This window comes from Mus pahari, chromosome 21 (genome assembly GCF_900095145.1).
Source record: "Mus pahari chromosome 21, PAHARI_EIJ_v1.1, whole genome shotgun sequence".
Lineage (NCBI taxonomy): Eukaryota > Metazoa > Chordata > Mammalia > Rodentia > Muridae > Mus > Mus pahari.
This window is the reverse complement of record NC_034610.1, coordinates 19,750,380-19,771,064: the sequence shown is the minus strand read 5'-3', so window position 1 is coordinate 19,771,064 and position 20,685 is coordinate 19,750,380. Positions and strand designations below refer to the sequence as shown.

At 40.5% G+C, this 20,685-nt stretch overlaps 1 protein-coding gene across 1 annotated transcript in view; it reads right to left on the bottom strand.

Moving 5' to 3' along the window:
* Meiob (meiosis specific with OB-fold) overlaps nucleotides 1–20,685 on the bottom strand; it is a 36,866-nt gene that overhangs the window by 15,281 nt on the left and 900 nt on the right. The window contains exons 2-6 of the mRNA XM_021221697.1: nucleotides 13,112–13,188; nucleotides 9,608–9,665; nucleotides 7,368–7,499; nucleotides 5,879–5,951; nucleotides 2,101–2,296 (exon numbers count right to left, since the gene is read on the bottom strand). Of these exons, the coding sequence (XP_021077356.1) occupies nucleotides 2,101–2,296; nucleotides 5,879–5,951; nucleotides 7,368–7,499; nucleotides 9,608–9,665; nucleotides 13,112–13,180 (528 nt within the window). The 5' untranslated portion in view covers nucleotides 13,181–13,188. The remainder of the gene's footprint in view (nucleotides 1–2,100; nucleotides 2,297–5,878; nucleotides 5,952–7,367; nucleotides 7,500–9,607; nucleotides 9,666–13,111; nucleotides 13,189–20,685) is intronic.

The following is a 20,685-nucleotide window of genomic DNA, read 5'->3' as shown; positions in this document are numbered from 1 at the left end:
CAACCACATGGTGGCTCACAACCATCTGTAACAAGATCTGACGCCCTCTTCTGGAGAGTCTGAAGACAGCTACAGTGCACTCACATATAATAAATAAATAAATCTTAAAAAAAAAAAAGAAATGTATATGTTACACATAGATATGTAACATCTATTAGAATAGATGTCTATCAGTGGAAGGAAGGAGGGGACCCGGTGGGGGAGTGGGATGGGAATTAGAACAGGAGGGATGATGTAGGGGGGGATGGTAGGAGAGAATACTGGAAGAGACAACTGGATTGGGTATGGGCATCTCTGGGACAAGCTAGAAACCTAGGACAATGAAAACTCCCAATCTCTGAACCTAGCAATCTCAATGGAGGAGATGGAGCTTGAACCAGCCACCTCCTATACCCAGGCAAGACTTCCAATGAAGGTATTGGGACACCAACCCAACCACAAAACCACAATTTGTCCTGCCTACAAGATGTGCAGGGGTAAATGATGGAGCAGAATTTGAGAGAAGGGCCAAACAATAAGTGCCCAGCTTGAGACCCATGCCATGAGAGGGAGCCTACCCCGGACACTACTAAAGATATTCTGCTATACTATCAGACAGGAGCTGAGCATACCTGTCATCAGAGAGACATCTCCAAGTACCTGATTGAAACTGATGCAGATAACCATAGCCAAACATCAGATGAAGCTTGAGGAATCCTGTGGAACAGGGGGAGGAAGGATTGAAGGATCGAGGACACCACAAGAAAAACCACAGAATCAACTAACCTGGGCTCACAGAGCCCAAACTGCCAAGCAGAGAGCATATGTGGGATGGACCTAGGCCCTCTGCACATATGTAACAGTGCTACAGCTGGGTCTTCATGCGGGATTTGTAAAGCAGGAGCAGGGGCTCTCTCTGACTGCGCACACTGCCTTTGGAGCCCTTTCCCTAACTGGGCTGCCCTGTCTAGCCTCGGCTGAAGAGGATGCACATGGTCTTACTACAACTTGATAAGCCAAGGATGAGTAATATCCATGGGGAGCTTCCCTTTTTCTGAGGAGAAGGGGAGGGGAGGAGAATGATGGGGAGAATGAGAGACTGTGAGGAAATGAGAGAGGAGAAACTTCAATCAGGCTGTAAATAAATAACTTGATTAACAAGAGGGTCTTAGCCATAACAAGGGAAGTAAAATACTGTCTTTGGGGTTGAGAAGTCAAAAGGAGATAAAAGGTATGAGAAGAAGATATGACACACAGAAGAGGTGTCCTGCTGGGGGGTGGGGTGAGGGGAGCTGTTGTAATGTTTAACACAAATGATAGATCACTAAAGGACTTAGAGGAACCTACTAGAGGTTTGCTGAAATGGCCTAGGAAGTGACTTCGCCTGTATTTCAAGACTGTCATATAGAGAATCAGATCCTCTACCCTAAACAACAATTTTCTGCATGTGCTATATTTTGTTAAGGTTTATTTTGGGAGGATGGGGAGTGGAGATGCATGGAGCCACACTTCCAGCCTTCTAAGGTATACTTTTGAGGTCCCCTTTAAATTTTTTGCAGTGCCTGTGTCTGTTAAACCGCTAAACTCAGAGCGGAGTCAGTTACTGAGGCGATTGCTGATGGAACAGAGGTGGTGACATACTGACTACCGTGCTGCCCCTGCTTTGCACAGCATGTGCCACAGGAGCTCCCACTGCAAGCCATACTTCTCCCACCCCTCTTCTCTGTTCTCAGAGTCCCTCTGAGAACCCATATACACAAGTTATTCCTTGACTTGTTTACAGAATATTATGGCTGTTCACTCCAATCAGCTTATCCTTTCTATTTATGTCTTTGTTTAACCCAGCTTTTATATAGATAATGGAACATTTTTAAGTATACTAGTGCCTGCTGCAATTAGCAATCAGGAATGATTTTATTTTGTTAGTGATCCACAGATAAAATGTTAATTTCCTTTTAATGAGAAGTGTTATTTTCTTAATTCAACTTACTACCAAGATAAAGAGGGGTAATGACCCAACTGGTGTTTAAGGCATTCTAACACAAGTCAGGTGACAGAGAGTGCCATGCCAAATTGTAGGAAGCTTTGCTATGGTTTTAATTTGCTGATTTCCTGACTTACCGATCTCACAGCTGCAAGCACATTAATAATCCTCCCATCAAGACTGTGTCCATTTGCAACAATGTCAGCCAATGAATAATAATCTCCAGATTCTTTAACAGGCAAGTGTATCAAAGAAAGTAACTTGGTATCCACTTCATAAGGGGAACAAACTTTTACCATTGAGTGATTCTCACTGAGCAATAGTTTATAGTTGCTAAATGAGGAAAACACAACAAGTCAGCATATTATTGTTAATAAAAAAATACTTTGGTTCACATTCAATTATATAGCTAGGTGTGGTGGTCCACTCTTATCATCCCAGCATTTGGCAAACATATGAAGTACTGACACATATTCAAGGTCACCAATGTATAGGTAAGGAATTTCAGACTACCCCGAGTTATACTGTCAGACCATTTAAAAAACCAAAACAAAAATCATATTCAATTACTTTTTCTGTAATTTAGACTGTATTAAGAAATATATATATGTATGTATATATTAAAGATTTTTATTCATTTATTTTGTGTATATGAGTACACTGTTGCTCTCTTCAGACACACCAGAAGAGGGCGTTACAGATGGTCGTGAGCCACCATGTGGTTGCTGGGAATTGAACTCAGGATCTCTGGAAGAGCAGTCAGTGCTCTTAACTGCTGAGCCATCTCTCCAGCCCAGAAAGTTATATTTTTAATATTAAATTTTCATACAATATTCATTTTATGTGTATGAAAGTTTTGCCCAAATCTATGCCTGTGTACTATATGAATGTAGTGCCTGTAGAGTCCCCCAAAAAGCATCCGATCCCTTGGAGCTCGAGTTACAGATGCCTGTGAGCTGGGAACTGGACCTGGGACCTCAGGGAGAGCTGAGCCATCTTACCATCCCCTATATTTTTACTCTGAAAACATCAAATAACGGCATAAAATGTTTTTCTCTATAATGAATTTTATATCAGTCTTTAAATATTTCTTCATTGAAATAATGTTTTTTTTAAATTAAGGACATGTATTGAGAATTTTTTAATCATACTAGTTGTAGGTTCTTGCCCAAGTCCTGAAGCTGTAGTCTTCTTTTCTGTTAAACAGGGCATGAAAATACTCTAAAACTTCAGATTATAAGAGACAGAGGTCCCATCGTTTCCTTTAAAAAATTTATTCATTTAATTTTGTGTGTACTTTTTTTAGGGGGGGCTGCCTATCTGTGTGCCTTCTACCAGTAGAATTCAGAAAAGAGTATCAGACTCTGTGAACTGGAAGTGCATGGCTGTGAGCCCCGATGCAGGATCTGGGAACTCAACTCAGGTCTTCTGAAAGAGCAACCAGTTCCCTTAACCACTAAGCTATCTGTCTAGCCCCACATGAAGATCCTGACCTTGGCCTTATTAACACCAGGTTTCTGACCATTGTTGTTTCCCCTGAGGTGCTGATTGCTTTATCTATGTGCCTCAAGCCAAGAACTCTGTTTGCTTGCTTGTGTATTGCTAATACATGAAGCAGATTCAGAGTTTCAGAGTGTGGAAGACCCCAGTGATGTTCCCCTTTCCCTGTACCCAATCCTCTCATAAAGGCTCCTTCACAGAGCTCTTTGCCTTAGTTATTCATGATATCACGCCTCCAGTCCTGGCCCTGGTCCCCTGACTCACCTCCTCTGGGACTCATCCTTCATATTACAGTCAACTTGGCCTTCCTAAGCAGGGTATTGTTTTCTAGCTAAGAGACTTCCTGTTCCTACTTCCCCCTGAGAAGTGAACATCACTAAGAAGTGCCTCTGCTTCTCCCTTTCCTCACCGTAGTCCAGCTATGCGGGGTTATTAGGCTATGAAATTGCTATTTTAGGTGAAAATGTGTTAAATGTCAGCAGTTTCCTGTTGCTCAACCTAAAAGTTAAATTATTCAAGATATTCTGGAAAATGCCAAGAGGTTTCACATTTGTTGGGTCTACCAAACATGTCCCTCCCACCCCCCATACATATTTACTAAACAATCAATTGTGCGACTGTCTCTAATCTAGGCATGGGTAGAACATGATACAAAATACACTTAATCTCATAAGCTCATACTGTGAGCAGGAATCATAAAAACAATCAAATTATCTCAGAATGTGATCTGGATTCCAACACTAAGAGTAGGGAGAAAGTCCTGCTGAGCGACTGGAAGGTTAAATGAGTTAACATTCAACCTGAAGAATCAAACATTCAGGTAAATAGGAGAATGTTCTGTGCGGAGGGACTAGAAAGCAGAATGCTTAGTGCAGAGTGAGTCCAGGTGTTCATAAAAAGGAAAATTCTCAGTGGCTGCAAAGAGACAAGTACACATGGAGGTTAGAAGAGCCTGCCATTTAGAGCTATTTATGGACCAGAATGGAGTTAGCTGGCACAGAATTGCCCCTGGACAGAATCGCCTTGGAAGTGAGGCTTCCTCTCTCATTCCCTACCCCATCCTGATGAGGGATGAACTACAGGCAATGGATAATTCAGGATACAAAAGCTCTGACCCTCCGCATAAGGTCATGCTCCAAGGAGAGCCCACTCCAGAGCTGAACTCCAGCAGCAGCCTATCCCCAACCCCATCTTTGCAGGGTTCTCCTAAGAGCCCTCTCTCAATAGGCCACTTGGAAAGGATTTTGCTCTCAAGTTCTCCCTCCAGGGAACCTGACAGGACAAAGGGCATGTGAGAGGATTAAGAGCCAGATACAATATTATATTCTGCCAGTGTTTATCTTTGTTTAGAGATTTTTTTAAAGATTTATTTTTGTGTGTATTTGCTTTCATCTATGGAAGTCTATGCCATTTGGTTTTGTGGTGTGCAGAAAGGCCAGAAGAGGGCATTAGCTTCCCTGGAGCTATCTGCCTAGTAGGAATGCTAGAACTGGATGCAGGTCCTCTGCAAGGGCAGCACGTGCCCTTAATTGCTGAGCCATCTTTCCAGCCCTTCTAATTGCTTAGTTGTATTCTAACTAGAGTCGTGTTTTTACAAACCTAAGCATTCAGATTCCATATCTGAAGTTTCTCTGCATCCACAAACCCAAACAATCATGTATCAAATATTTTTTTAAAAAACCACTATAACTAATACAAATACAGCATAATTATTCACATGGCACTTATATGACTTTAGGTGTTATAGGTAACAACGATTTCAAATATAGAGGAGGTTGTGTTTAAGCTGTGTGTAAGGGATTTGAGCACCCATGGATTTTGGTAACCTGAGAGACTTTTTGATTTAATCCTACACAGATACCAAGAGAAGATTAGCTTTTTGTGATTATAAAAATTATAAATTATATCATTATCTTAAAGATAAATATTCTGGACTGGCGAGATGGCTCAGCAGGTAAGAGCACTGACTGCTCTTCCAAAGGTCATGAGTTCAAATCCCATCAACCATATGGTGGCTCACAACTACCCGTAATGAGATCTGATGCCCTTTTCTGGTATGTCTGGAGACAGCTACAGTGTACTTATGAATAATAATAAATAAATCTTTGGGCCAGAGCAAGCAGGGAATGAGGGAGCAGAGTTGACCAGAGTGAGCAGAGGTCCTAAAAAAAAAAAAAATTCAATTCCCAACAACCAGATGAAGGCTCACAACCATCTGTGCAGCCACAGTGTACGCATATACATAAAATAAATAAATAAATCTTTTTTGAAAAAAGATAAATATTCCAAGAAAGAATTCAATTCTTTTCAAATTGAAATAGAGCAACTTCTAAAGTTTTCTGCTAATCTGATATAAAATTATTAATATTATTCTAGCACAAAGAGATTTTTGTTCTCTGGGTGACAGATATTTACCTAGGAGTTGCAGGGCTAAACTTTTCTTCTCTTTCTGTCTCCTTTCTTTGGATCAGGGGATTTTCAATTATCACTAAAACAGAGGGCAAAGTATAGTAACATCACAAAAAATCACCAGAAGATTAATCAGAGCTAAGTGTACAAAACAATGACCTTTACTCTGTGGGATCCATCCTCCACAGGCATCTTTTCATGTCACTGTGAGAAGAGGGATCCTGGAATGTAGTCATCAATTGGCCCACATAGCATTTGCGGGACGTTGCGTTTTAAGTCCTAACATGTGACCTATACTAATATTACTTTATTGATTTTCTTTCATCCAACATTTGATTTGGTTACAACATGACCTTCAGTAAAACCAATGTCTACCTGACCTTTACCCCACATCTAACTTCACAAACAATTCTTTATTTATTCTCATAGCCATCAACCTATACCATTTTAATACTTAAGTTTCTCTGTACACTGGATGTTCTGACATTCATTCAAGGAATATTTATTACTGAACTAGGCTGATGAAGTTTTCAAGGTTTTCTGTCTTCATAGTTCACATATTTGACAATATTATTCATTTCACATCCCTGGGACATACATGGTACAATGGCTGAGTACACATTGTTGAATACTGTTACCTGTCATGTGCAGTGTGTTTGGCACTGCAGCATTGGAGACGAGTGGTCTGACTCCCTGCCCCCTCTCCCCTCCTTTTTTCTGTCATAAAGGAGAACTGGAACACATGCCTCTTATTCCTTGTCTAAGCTGAAGTTGTCATCTATTGTGAACTTGTATACTTTATACTTAACATTCACAGAAAACTAATGGGTCTTATTTCATGGGTGAGAACCAACAAGACTTTGTTCTTAAAGCCACAGTGTAAGTAACTACTAACCCTAATATATGTCTATAGAAAGATACAGGGCCAGCTGGAACATGAAATAAACAAAAGAGGGCAAAATATCTAATTAAAGTGCCACTTCTGCACCAGGAAACGTGGAAGGCAGCATGGCATGGTGCCCTGTCCCTTCAATGCTGGCTTTCTTTGATGGGCATCAGAATAACTGAATGTTATTTTGTTATGGGGCACTCAGCCACAAACTTATCACAGGAACAATGCTGTAAAAGGAACACTTTTTAAGTGCTGCTAGGCATGAGAGGGCAGGCTTGTGACCTCGGCACTTGGGAGGCTAAGGCAAGAGAACTTCCACTGTTCAAAGGAAGTTACCTAGCAAGTCTCATTCGGTCTCTGTCTGTCTCTCTGTCTCTCTCTATCTCTATCGCTGTCTGTCTCTCCCCCCACACACTATTTTGTTTGTTTGTTTGTTTGTTTGTTTGTTTGTTTTGAGATAGGGTCTTACTATATAACAGTGGCTGGATTAAAACTGGTTATATGGACTAGGCTGGCCTCAAGCTCATACAGACCTACTTACCTCTGTCTCCCAAGTGCTGGGATTTAAGAAATCAAACAAACAAAAGAATCCTGCCTACTTACCACACTCAGCAACCCTGAAGCTCTCTGACAGCGAGCGGATGTAGTCCTCACTGCCCCAGGAGGATACATTCACAAAGTGACTTGGCGAGTCACGAATGGTGAAACTAAAAGTGTATCTTTCTGATCCAATATCTGAGGAAAACCAACGCTTTTATATTCCAGATGAATATGACTTTGAACGAATCATTACTTAAAAGAATAATCAGTTATTATCATTATTATGATAAAATACATAAATACATGGTAGACATTTCCTGTGTTGACTTTGTTTTATTTAGTTTTGGTTTTGCATGTTTTATTTTTGCTTTGTTTTTCAGACAGGGTAGAGCAGGTTAGTCGCGGACTTTTGATGATCCTCTTGATTACTAGTAACTAACTCATTCCCTAATATACTGCACTGTGCTTCCATGCACTTCCAAGTACAGTGGAGCAAAGGGCCATTAGCTAGATCTCACTACAGCCCTTTTCTCCCATAGCTGTGTACTCAAAACAAAGTGACATTCAGCCCGGAATAGTCCAGCTGTTAGCTTACATTTCCTGTTTTTCAATTATTATACTCACAAAAACCTAATTTGGTATGAATTATTTCACAGGTAAGGCCCAACAAGATTAAGAAATGCTTTCCCCAAAGTCATAATTCATACCTAAATAGTTGTTTCAAAACAACTTGTATGCAGCTAAAGGACCGCTAGAGGTCAGCAAGTGCACTTTTTTTCCAGAATGGAATTTTTCTGTTGCTTTTGTTAATTTAAAAAGTAATATAAGGGTTAAAAAAAAAAAAAGTAATACAAGGGGCTGGAGAGGTGGCTCAGCATTTAAGAGCACTGACTGTTCTTCTGGAGGTCCTGAGTTCCAGCACCCACATGGTGGCTCACAACCATCTGTAATGGGATCTGATGCCCTCTTCTGGTGTGTCTCAAGACAGCTACAGTGTACTTACATATAATAAGTAAATAAATCTTGGGGCTGGAGCGAGAAGGAAAAAAATTAAATAAATAAGTAAATCTTTAAAAAAAAAAAGTAATAAAAGAGAGATTGCAGAGATGGCTCAACAACTAAGAGCTCAGTCCTCAACACCCAAATCAGGCAGCTCACAGCCACCTGTAGTTCAGTCTCCAGGGGACCCAACACGCTGGGTTCAATTCCCAGCACCCACATTCTGGCTCACAACCATCTGTAACAGTAACTCCAGTCCCAGGAATCTGATACCCTCTTCTGGTCTTTGTAGACACCTGGCACACGAAGACAAACACTCAAATACATAAAATAAATACAAATTTTAAAATAAAATAAAACCTAAATCTGCTGCTGCCTTCCAAGTGCTGGGATTACATTCGCCACCAAGACCAATTTTGTTGTTATTACTCCATGTGCCACTGTCCTCTTAGTCCAGTCCCTTCTGCCATCCTCTACCCAATGTGAAGCTGACCCACAGGTCCATTGTCCTAGTCTCATTAGAAGCATCTGAATTGGCTGTGCATAGTGGCACACACCTCTAATCTAGTACTTGGAGGGCAAAGGCAGGCAGATCTCTGTGAGTTTGAGACTAGTTTGAACATCAAGGACATAGAAAGACCATGTCTCAGAAAAAGAAAGGAAGAAAGGAAGAAAGAGGGGGGCTGGAGAGACGGCTCAGCAGTGAGAGCACTGGCTGCTCTGCCAGAGGTCCTGAGTTCAATTTCCAGCAACCACATGGTGGCTCACAACCATCTGTAATGGGATCTGATGCCCTCTTCTGGTGTGTCTGAAGACAGCTACAGTGTACTCATATACATAAAATAAAGAATTCTTTTAAAAAGAAAGGGGGAGAGGAAGAGGGGGAGGGAGGAGAGAGAGAGAGAGAGAGAGAGAGAGAGAGAGAGAGAGAGAGAGAGAGAGATTGATTTTAGATCAATTAGTGACTAAGGCCAGTAAATCTAGTTGGAAATTCATACTCTCATACTCTTAGACACTATTGTATCTGATGATATGAAACTATAAATTAATGAATTGATAAATTTGATTAACTATTTGTTAAAGCCTTTAAAATATAATTGGAAAATATGATATTAGATCACTGAAAACAGTATGTCTTCATTGTACACTCTTGAATTGAGTGTGACCATATATACACATGTAGGAGACCTGGCCATTGCTCTTAAGATATTAAACACACTAGAAATTTTAGTCAGTTAAGTATATTTTTTGCAGTAATAAGCCACACATAATGAAAATTAAAAAATAGTTAAATAGAACTCAGCTTTTTCTGTCTGGAAAGCCTTTGACATCTGTTTTCCCAATAACTATTCCGATTATTTTCTGAAAAACAAAAGAATAATAGAAGACCAATATTAAACACAGATGTAGATGGCAAATTTAATTTCATGGACTTGTTGTATTTTACTAGCTTTAACAAACATTTTTGACTAGGAAATATTTAAATGCATTTATTCCAGACAAACAGCTAACAATCTTCATAAATATTTAGTTCTCCAAGGAATAATACAAAGTAATGAGACAGTTAACTACTATTACAAATATAATCATTTACTTAACATGTTTTTACTTTATTTTCAATCACTAGAGGGAGCTATCAATCTTTACAGAACTCATCCAAAACATATGTATAATGAAATTTAACTTGCCATAGTCTTCAAAGCTTTCCTTTACATAGGGCCTTCTAACATAAAACTGCTTAGCTTCTTAATCCAAATACGTTGGGCAATAACATAGACTGTAACAAACTTAGATTTTAAAGTTCTAGACCTTAAATCTTGGAGATACTAACATCTCAAAAGTTTTAATGCTCTCTTCTGTGAATGTCAAAAAAATAAATATTAAAAATATGCTTTAAAAAATAAAAGTATCGCTGGGCTGTGGTGGCACACGCCTTTAATTCCAGCACTTGGGAGGCAGAGGCAGGCAGATTTCTGAGTTCGAGGCCAGCCTGATCTACAAAGTGAGTTCCAGGACAGCCAGGGCTACACAGAGAAACCCTGTCTCAAAAAAAAAAAAAAAAAAGAAAAGAAAAAGAAAAACCAAAAATAAATAAATAATAATAAATAAAAATAAAAGTATGCTAGAAAAACAAACAAAGAAGAAACTTATCTTTCTGAAAAGAAAACAATGAAACTCTAATGAAGATTCCTAGCAACTGTTTTCAACCTTGCAATAGTTTGTGACATTTAAAATCCAGTCAGGGGACTGGAGAGATGCTCAGCCATGGAGAGTATGTGCTGCTCTTGCAGAAAACCTGGGTTCCATTTTCAGCACCCACATGGCAGCTAACAACCATCTGTAACTCCAGTTCCAGAGGATCTTATCCCCTCTTCTGGCCTCCATAGGCTCTGTACACATGTGGTGCCCAGACACACATTTGGGCAAAACCACCCATACACAAAATAAAAGTCAGCCAAATACACTCAAACTTTAAGATGATCACATTCCACCTGAGCTGTTGGTTATCTTATCACATTCATACACATTTAAATTCCATATATGTGCACATCTTACTGAATTTTTTTTGAGAAAAATATTAATGGAAAGCTTGAATAAAACTTTCTAATCGGGCTAGAGAGTTGACTCAGTGGTTAAGAGCACTAGCTGTATTTCCAGAGGATCTGGGTTCAATTCCCATCACCCACGTGGTGGTTTACAACCATCTGTAACTTCCAGAATATCCAATGTTCTCTTCTAGTCTCTGCAGACACCAGGCACTCTCGTGGTGAACACACATAAAGGCAGGCAAAATATCCATACACATAAAAATAAATAAAAATTTAGAACTTTGTAACTGAAAAGAGAATTATCAAATAGCTCATTTCAAGGAAAATTATAACAAGTTTTTTTCATCAATAAACTTTGCATTGCCAAGTATTAGTGTACATGTTAGTTTATTTAAGAAATATGATTTTATTTACTTGGGTGGTAGTACCACATACTCCTTTAATCCCAGCACTTGAGAGGAAGAGGCCAGTGGATCCCTGTGAGTTCAAGGCCAGCCTAGTCTACAGAGCAATTTCCAGCATTCGGAGAGGCTGAGGCAGGAAGAACAGTGAAAAGGTTTTTTAGGGCCAGTCTGGTGTTCTACACACACAGCTGCTGGGGGACAGGAAAGGTAAGAGAATATGGCCATTGTTTTGATTATTTTATAAGTGCTTCATTTTATCAACCTGGATTTTATTTAAATAAGCTTTAGTAGGCTAGGAATCATTGCTCCAAAATACCACATCAAAAGTCATAAAGCAGCTGAGTGTGGTGATACACACTTTTAGTTCCAATTCTCTGGAAGCAGAGGCAGGCAAAGCCTGTGAGGCCAGTCTGGTGTACATAGTTAATTCCCTGCTAGGTGAGATTCTGCCTCAAAAAAAAAAAAAAAAAAAAAAAAAAAACCCACAGGTATACAAGTACTTGAGATGCAAATTTTTATAATTTTCTTAGAGAATTGCTACTATTTAATGAAAATAGTTTAAGTGTATAATGGTAAATTTGATTATTTACTAATTTATTATTTTATTAATTATTAAAATAATACAAATGACTTTATCTGCATAGTATGCATTATGTAAGTGCTCACATGCATGTCACAGTGAACATGTGTATGTCAGAGTTCTCTCTTTCCACATGTATGTCTTAGGGATCAAACTCAAGTACTCATAACATAACACAGCTAATAACATAAGAACATTTGCCCACTGAGCTATCATTTTAAACAATTCTTAGTCATAGCTATAATCCTATATTTGCTTATCTATAAATAAAATAAAATTTAATTTGCATTTAGCTGACATAAATACAAAGCTTAGAAGAATTTAATTTATACTTTTATTTTCTTTATATTAATTCAATGAGTATCTATGTCCTTGTCAATTATACAAGCATGTGTGTTGGCTATTCATGACCATTTGAGTGGCAGAGACTCCTATTGTAAGCCCTGACCTAGAAACCTCTGGCTTCCAGGTTCCATCCCTGGACCACTCTGGTACTAGACCTGGCCCCTTGAGGCAAGTGAGGGGCCAGACCACCCTGGGTATGGGGCAACGGGCTACGCACAGACAGCCTGGTCTCCAGTAGAGCTTAGGTCTTGAACCCCGGTGGGTGACTGATAGCCACGTGCCTCTCCTGTGGGGGCTGTGGGGGGTGGTAACTTCAACAGGAACCAGGGGTCCAGGAGACATGATCGAATGCCTTCCGTTCCATGTAGGTGGAAATTACCACCCACCGGGTCCCACCGGGGTTCAAGACCTAAAATCGACTGGAGACCAGGCTGTCTGTGCGTAGCCCTTTGCCCCACACCTGGGGAGCTCTAATAGCCAGGCCCTGCAGCCCCCACCCCACCCCATCTCTAGACTTTGGCAGTAAGGGCTGTTTCCAGCCCCTCAAGTCAGGAAAGTGGCCAGTCACTGCTCTAAAAAAAAAGAAAAAAAAAATCTCACCAATCCCTGAGATTGTGCCAGGATCGGTTCATAGTCTCTCCAATACAGGCCGCCCTCCCCAGACCCCCTAGTTACACCGTGTGCTCTGCCCAGTTCTCTGCTGCTACTCTCCTGAGCTGAGGCTGCCACGCTCTTGGGTTTTTCCCTCACAATAAATAATTTGTGTGAGGTTTGTTGTGTGATGTGACTTTGTGATATTCCTTGGTTCCTGACTTCCAGGATACCTTTCTACCCAAACTGTAACACTAATGGTGATATGATATAATGTTGCCACACAAAGTTTCACAAGCAAATACTTAAATATTAGTAAGATTGTTGTGAAAAACCTACCAGATTGGCCATATTTGGATGAAGATCGGAAAGTGCAGTGAAGTTTTTCAATGCAAAGAACTTTGCCATCTTTAAATCTGTTTTAGAAAATATAATTTATACATATAATATTGAAAACAAATAGTTAAAAAATAAATCCAAAACATAAAATTAACCAAGGAAGCACTAGATATTATCTCCTGAAAAAATTTGAAACAGTGAAATATAACTAATTAAGATTTAACCTGTAGAAGACAGGTCCAGGCACTAATGAGGTGATTCATCGGAGAAAGCACCTCACAAGCTTTACACCTGAGTTAGATCTCTGGAACCCATGGAAAAAAGTAACCAGTGGTGGGTCACATATGCAGTCCCAACAGTCCTGGTTAAGATGGGAGCCTGAGACAGGAGAACCACCTAGAAGTTTCAGGCTGCCCTGGAGTACTTAGCTAGGGAGAAACAAAAGAAATCCTACCTCAAAAAAGGTGGAAAGAGTAAACTGACTCTCAAAAATTGCCTTTAAACTTCACATATGCACCCATTCTCATACACACATCTTAGACATACATACACACTCACATGCAGGAGGAGGAGGAGGAGGAAGCGGAGGAGGAAGAGGAGGGAGAGGAGGAAGAGGAGGAGGAAGAAGAAGAGGAAAAGGAGGAAGAGGAGGAAGAGGGGGAGGAGGAGTTGGAGGGGTGCCAGCAACAGGACCATTGAACAACTGGTTTGTCAGATAAAGGGGGACTTGCTCTCCAGCCCGATAATCTGCGCTCATCCTCAGGACCCCATATAATGGAAGGAGAAAGCCAATTACAGTGGGTTGTCCTCTAACTTCAACACCTGTGCTATAAAGGCCATACCACTACCCCACTTCACAAAATAAACTTTAAATATCATTTGGAATTTTTAAAAAACAGTAGAAAACATGTCCAAGCTAGACATGATGGTTCATTTCTTTAACTCTACCACTTGGGAGCTAAGGACAGAATGATTAGCATACATTCAAGATCCCCTGGCTATAGTACAGGCCAACCTGTAAGACAGTAAGAACCTGTCTCAAAATCAAACAAAGCAGCCACAAAACCCAGGCGTGGGGACTGGAAAGGATGATAGGCCAGAAATTAAGACCACTTGTTCTTCCAGAGGATACAAATTTTGTTCCAGCACCCACATGACAATCTATAACTTAATTTCCAGAGGATCAAATACTGTCTTCTGGCCTCTACAGGCACAGTACACAGGTGATATACAAACACACAAGTAGACAAAATACCCATACACAGAAAATATTTTTAAGTGACTGTCCTATTGTGGTTGTTTGAAGGAGAATAGCCCCCATAGGCATATATACATATTTGAATGTTCAGTTTCCAGTTGGTGAACTGTTAAGGAAGGATTAAGAGTTATAGCCTTGTCGCCGGGCATGGTGACACACGCCTTTAATCCCAGCACTCGGGAGGCAGAGGCAGGCAGATTTTTTAGTTCGAGGCTAGCCTGGTCTACAAAGTGAGTTCCAGGACAGCCAGGGCTACACAGAGAAACCCTGTCTTGAAAAACCAAAAAAAAAAAAAAAAAAAAAAAAAAAAAAAAAAAAAAAAAAAAAAAAAAGAGTTATAGCCTTGTTGGAGGAGGTGTCTCACTAGGAAGGCTTTAAAGTTTCAAAAGCTCGCACTAGGCCTAGTTTTTGTCTTTCTCGGTCTCAGTCTCTCTGTCTGTCTTTCAGTCTCTGTTTGCTTGTCTATCTACCTACCTATCTTTCTATCCGTCATTCATAGCTTGCCCTCCCACTTTTTCCCTGTTCTCCCTCTCCTTCTCCCTCTCTTTCTGCTTCCTATGTATAGATGTTAGAAATGTTCCTGCTCCTACTGCCATGCTGTGCTTCCTTCACCATGATGTATTATTCATCCCTTTAGAACCATAAGGCAAAATAAACTCTTTCTTCCTTATGCTGCATTTTGCATGATACTAAATCACGGCAATAGAACAGTAACCGATACTAAATCTTTAATGCTATGACTGTCCTCATGCCTAGGCTACATTCAGAACCAGGAAGTAACCCCAACACTTGTAGGGAGCTTGGATTTCAGGGAGCTTGTAGACTTAGCAAAAAAAATTATATATATATATATATATATATATATATATATATATATATATATATATATATATATATCTTGCATCCCAGCACCACGTATTTTGACATTACTTTAATTTCCTAATCATTAAAATGTGATTACTATCTACCTCGTATGTAGTACGAATTAGAAACTATGCACAGTGTGTCTAGATGTTCACAGGTTCTCAAGGAATGGCATGACTCCTTTTCAATAATACCCAAGGTTTTTGCATCCTAGGTCTTCCAATCCCAGAAGAAACTATTGGAAATTAAAGTGTTAAATTTCTTATGCTTTTTGACTGGTCTGGGCTAATTTATTATGCAATTTTACCTTTTAAAATCCTTGCCATTCACTTATCCATCCATCCAGAAGTTATGTTTTTCCTGGTTGGGTTGTACATAAGTTGTGATGATGCGCGTGTGGAGGCCAGAGAACAACCTGTAGGAAATGGTTCTCACCTATCATGTAGGTGCCTAGAACTGAACTTTGGTCATCAGGCTTGACTTCAAGTTTTTTTTTTTCCCCGCTAGAACATCTCACTGGCCCCCTCAAAAAGTTATTGAAGAATCTACCAAAAGCATGATGGCACACACACATAACTCTAGCCCTCAGACTCAGGCAGGAAGAGCAGGAGTTGGAGACTGACCTAAGCTACATAGGAGACCTGCAGAGCTCTGGGGATTGAGAAATGGCTAACAGTCAGGATACTTGCTGTTCTTGCAGAGAACCTGAGTTCAGTTCTTAACAAGTACAAGGCAGTTCATAGCCATCTATAAATCTGGCTTTGGAAGATCTGATACCCTTTTCTGACTCCACGGGCGCTGAACAAACACATGAAGTGCAGGTAAAACATACACATACATAAAATATATATATATATATATATATATATATTTAAATGATTCCATAAAATGCCGGACACTTTATGTTGGAGAAGACAAATTATATAGTGGGTAAATTGTGTGTAAAAATACCCACATGCATACTAAGTGGGGTCTTCTCCTTAACATCTCCTGGGTTTGATGAGTTAGGGGATCTTTTAGTTCCCAATATTATTATCTAAAGCATATTGATGGCATACTTTAGTGTTTGTCCACCAAAAAAAGTATCACTTTACTACCTGGGTGCTTTGAGAAATATAATAATAATTAATACAGAATAAAGAGTTAAATATTGAAGTTAAACTGTTATATAATTCATCATCAGCTTCTACTTGTTACGTTATATCTCCTTTAGGTTTTTTTGAGACTGGGATTCAGGTAAGTCACGTTGGCCTTGAAAATGCTAGATATGATTTTGGTCCTAAACTCTTGATCCTCTGCCTCTGAGATTAAAGATATATGTATCTCCACACTTGGCTATAATGCCTCCTTTTCTCCAGCTCCAGTGGGCCAAGTCACAGTCATCAAACAAGACGCCACCATAACTTGTTTTCTTATTTGTTCATTGTGCATTGTGTGGTAAGTGATTCCGGTCAAGAATCAGATTAAGAGCTAGAGCTACAGACAGTGACCAGAACTACTCCCTGAACTCACCCAGGGAGGAGCAATAAAACTATAGGACCAGAAGTGACACCTTACTAGCACGCCTCAGGACCACTGAGCTAGGTCCTTAGGGTGGAGGAGAGGGGTTATGGTGGTAGAAGTCTGCTGGTTTAAGGTTACAGTGTGGGTAATGCCACTGGTGAGGGTTAGGAGGCTATGCCTCCACAAGAGACAGAACACTACAACCAGCCCTGATAGCACTTCCATCTAGGTCTCCCAGAAAGTCCTCCCTGAGTGTCTGAGCCCAGCTTCAGCTCTAGTAGGGTGACCACAGTCTCATCAGAGGCACACTAGACCTGGCCAGTTTCTCTGGGACCTTCCTGTTCTTTTGTTTATGGTATGACCTGGTCAAACCCCTTGTGTCCCTCTCTCTTTCCTTCAGAGAATGTTGAATTTCTTGGTCCTTCTACTCTGGTGTGAAAGAAAAGGATTCTGTTAACCCGGATGAAAATGGAACATTGCAAGCTTCTAGCTCTAAGATGGCTTCTAGCCGCCAGGGCATCTGAGAATGTCAGTCAGCTCCTGAACTCATGATTTTCTCATTTTGAGGCTGGAACAAATTCTGAGAAATTTAGTCACTTGGATTAAATGAGTGAACTGTGAGTAGAGTGGTAGAGTAGAAATAAGGAAGAGCTTTGCTGCATTTATCATGCAAGTGAGCCCAGGCATGTTTATGCTGTGCATGTGCATGTGCATGTACATGTGCATGTGCATGTGCATGAGTACACTAATGCCTTTCTGGACTGCTTGCACTTTTCAGTGTCATGACTGTCCTCCAGGCTAAAAACTAGGAGCTACACTGATGCCTTAGAACTACCTCAGACTTTGCCACCAAAAAGTTCCATTCCCTTTCACTCCATTGCTAATATTTCTATCCCTTTGTGGGATCCCTGTGGTATGCACCTGATATCAACATTTGAGAAGGAGAAGCAAGAGAACGAGGAGTTCAAGGCCAGTCTTGGAAATACCAACCCTTGCCCCCCAATCTATACACACCAAATTCTGGCCATATATCCCAGGCTGACTTTGGGTTTGTTTGTTTGTTTGTTTGTTTTTAATTGTATTTATTTCCTTACTAGAGGGTGGAAGCCAGAGGATAACTGGTGGGAATCCGTTCTCCCCATCTACCGTGTGGATTGGAGGGATTGAACTCAAGTCACCAGGCTCCACAGCAAGCATCTTTATCCACTTAGCCATCTCACTATCCCCATCTACCCAACCCCAACAACCTCAGCCTCTAGAATGGTGGAATTGAGGTGTGTGACGCTATGCCCAGCTTTTTTTTTTTTTTTTTTTAATGTTCATGGGCATTTTGCTACACATATGTCTGGTGCCAAAGGAGACCAGAAGTGTCAGATCTCCTGGAACTAGAGTTATAGATGGTTGTGAACCACCCTGAGAATCAAACCCAGGTCCTCTGGAGGAGCAGCAAGTGACCTTAACCCTGGAGCCACCTCTCCAGCCCATTATGCCCAATCCTTGGCTTCTGCTCTGATCTTCTCCATCTGTCTGTCTCTTTTCCACATGACAGAACCATCTTTTAGATCATGTCACTTCCTTGCTTTATAAACCTTTCCAGAGCATTGAGAACAAAGTTTAAACTTGCCATAGCCTGCAGTGTGAACAGCTATTACTGTCTCCACCTCTCTTCAAACCCTCCAGTCCTTACTCCCCTAGACCAGAGAAGATGTGGGGTTTGGCAAAAAGCAGCTCCCTTTTTCTTTTTTCTTTTTCTTTTTTTAAAAGATTTATTGTTATATGTAAGTACACTGTAGCTGTCTTTAGACATACCAGAAGAGGGCGTCAGAACAGATGGTTGTGAGCTACCATGTGCTTGCTGAGATTTGAACTCAGAACCTTCAGAAGAGGAGTCAGTGCTCTTAACCACTGAACCATCTCTCCAGACCTCCCTTTTTCTTTTTTCCCCAGTCACACCTTCCAGTCTTCCAAGGACAGGCTCTTCTATATCAGTCCCAGGATGAGGCCTTTCCTGCCCCTCCCTCTCTGTGTCTGTCTCCTCCCTACAAGGCTGCTCCATCAGATCAGAGCTGGACCTGCCTCCCCTCTAATGTAGCCACAAAGGAACAGGTACTTTAAGGTATCACACATAGCTGCTACTAAGTGTCTGTGGGCTGGATTAGATGAAGTACTAAACAAAAACCAATTTATAATTTGAAGATAATATTGTTACAGCTAACTTTTTAGATAAATATGAATTCTAGTTGAAAAACAGGTATGGTTTATAGCTTCCAGAGAACTTGGAAATGGCTTTCCTATGTTTTCTGTTTTATTCTTCAGATTTATGCTAAGGGAGTTTTCTCCATGATGTTATTCTATACAGAGTATCTTTGCAACCTCTCACCTCAAACCACAAGTTCTGTAACAATGTTTTATAAGACTAGGATTCCTTTCTCTTAGTACAAGAAAACAAGTCTCCTTTCTTCCACTCTTGAGTTGTCCATTAGAAAGCCGGCCTCCTGACCACCACACTGGTACATATCCCATTGTGGAGACAGAAGAAAGGGTTAGTGACTTTCTATGGTAGCACCTACCACTGCTTTTCTTTTCTTTTTTTCTTTTTCTTTTTTTTGGTTTTTCGAGACAGGGTTTCTCTGTGTAGCCCTGGCTGTCCTGGAACTCACTCTGTAGACCAGGCTGGCCTCGAACTCAGAAATCCACCTGCCTCTACCTCACGAGTGCTGGGATTAAAGGCGTGCGCCACTACACCTGGCTTAGCACTGCTTTTCTTTAAAAAATAAAAATAAAAATTTTAAACATAAAAATGTAGGGGGTGTCAATAAGGTGGCTCAGTGAGTGAGGGCTCTTGCTACCAAGACCTGAATCTGATCACCAGAAATCACATGGTGCAAGGAGAGAATCAGCTCCCAAAACTTGTTCTCTGACCTCCACACATCCATAGTGGCACCAGCACATCTTTACATCATCATCATCATAATCATCATCACCATCATGTGTGGTATGTATAGTTTATGTGCACATGTGTGTACGTGAATATACACAAAGGACAGAGAAGCCAGTTCTATTTCTCTTTGCCTTATGTCTTTGAAACCGAGCCTCGCACTGAAACTAAAGGCAGGCGGGCTGAAGGTTAGCAGGTACCAGTGATCTCTTATCTCCAACCCCCAGAAGTGCAGCCTTGCCCCACTTTTATGTGGGTGCTAGCATCCAAATTCATCACATCTGCATCCCTTTGTAGTAAGCACTCATCCCTTGAGTCATCTTTCCATCCCCACTCAGTATTTTAACATGTTTTTGATTATTCCAACTGTGTGTCATTCTGGAAAAGGCAAAATCCTGAATATAATGAAAAGAACAGTGGTAACCAGGGGGTGTTATAGGTAGGAGTAAGGGGAAACAAGTGGAACATGGGGTCAGGGAAAGTAATCTGTAGGAATATGTATATTATATAATGTTTTACTCATTTTATATAGATGTTTTAACATATAATATATATATATTATATATGTACATATATAATATATATATATATATATATATTACATACTCTATCCTCCAGGATCCTATATGATATACATACGTACTGCATGTAGGCTTCTGATATATCCTGTCCCTATCCTTGAGAGCCTGCCAGGTTCCCTTCCTCCTTAAAACCTCTCTCCCAGCTAGATCTGGTGACATATACCTGCAATCTCAGCATTTGCAAAGTGAAGGTAGGAGAATCAAGAGTTCAAGGCTAACTTCAGCTACACCTTGAATTTTGAAGCCACCCTGGGCTACCTGAGACCCTGTCTCGAGAAGGAAGGGAGGGAGAAGGATTTGAAAGGAAGGAAAGAACCAGACAATTCCGGGAAGATGAAAAGGAAGGAGGAAGGGAGAAAGAAAAGAGAGAGAGAGAGACAGAGAGAGACAGAGAGATAGACAGAGAGAGAGAGAGAGAGAGAGAGAGAGA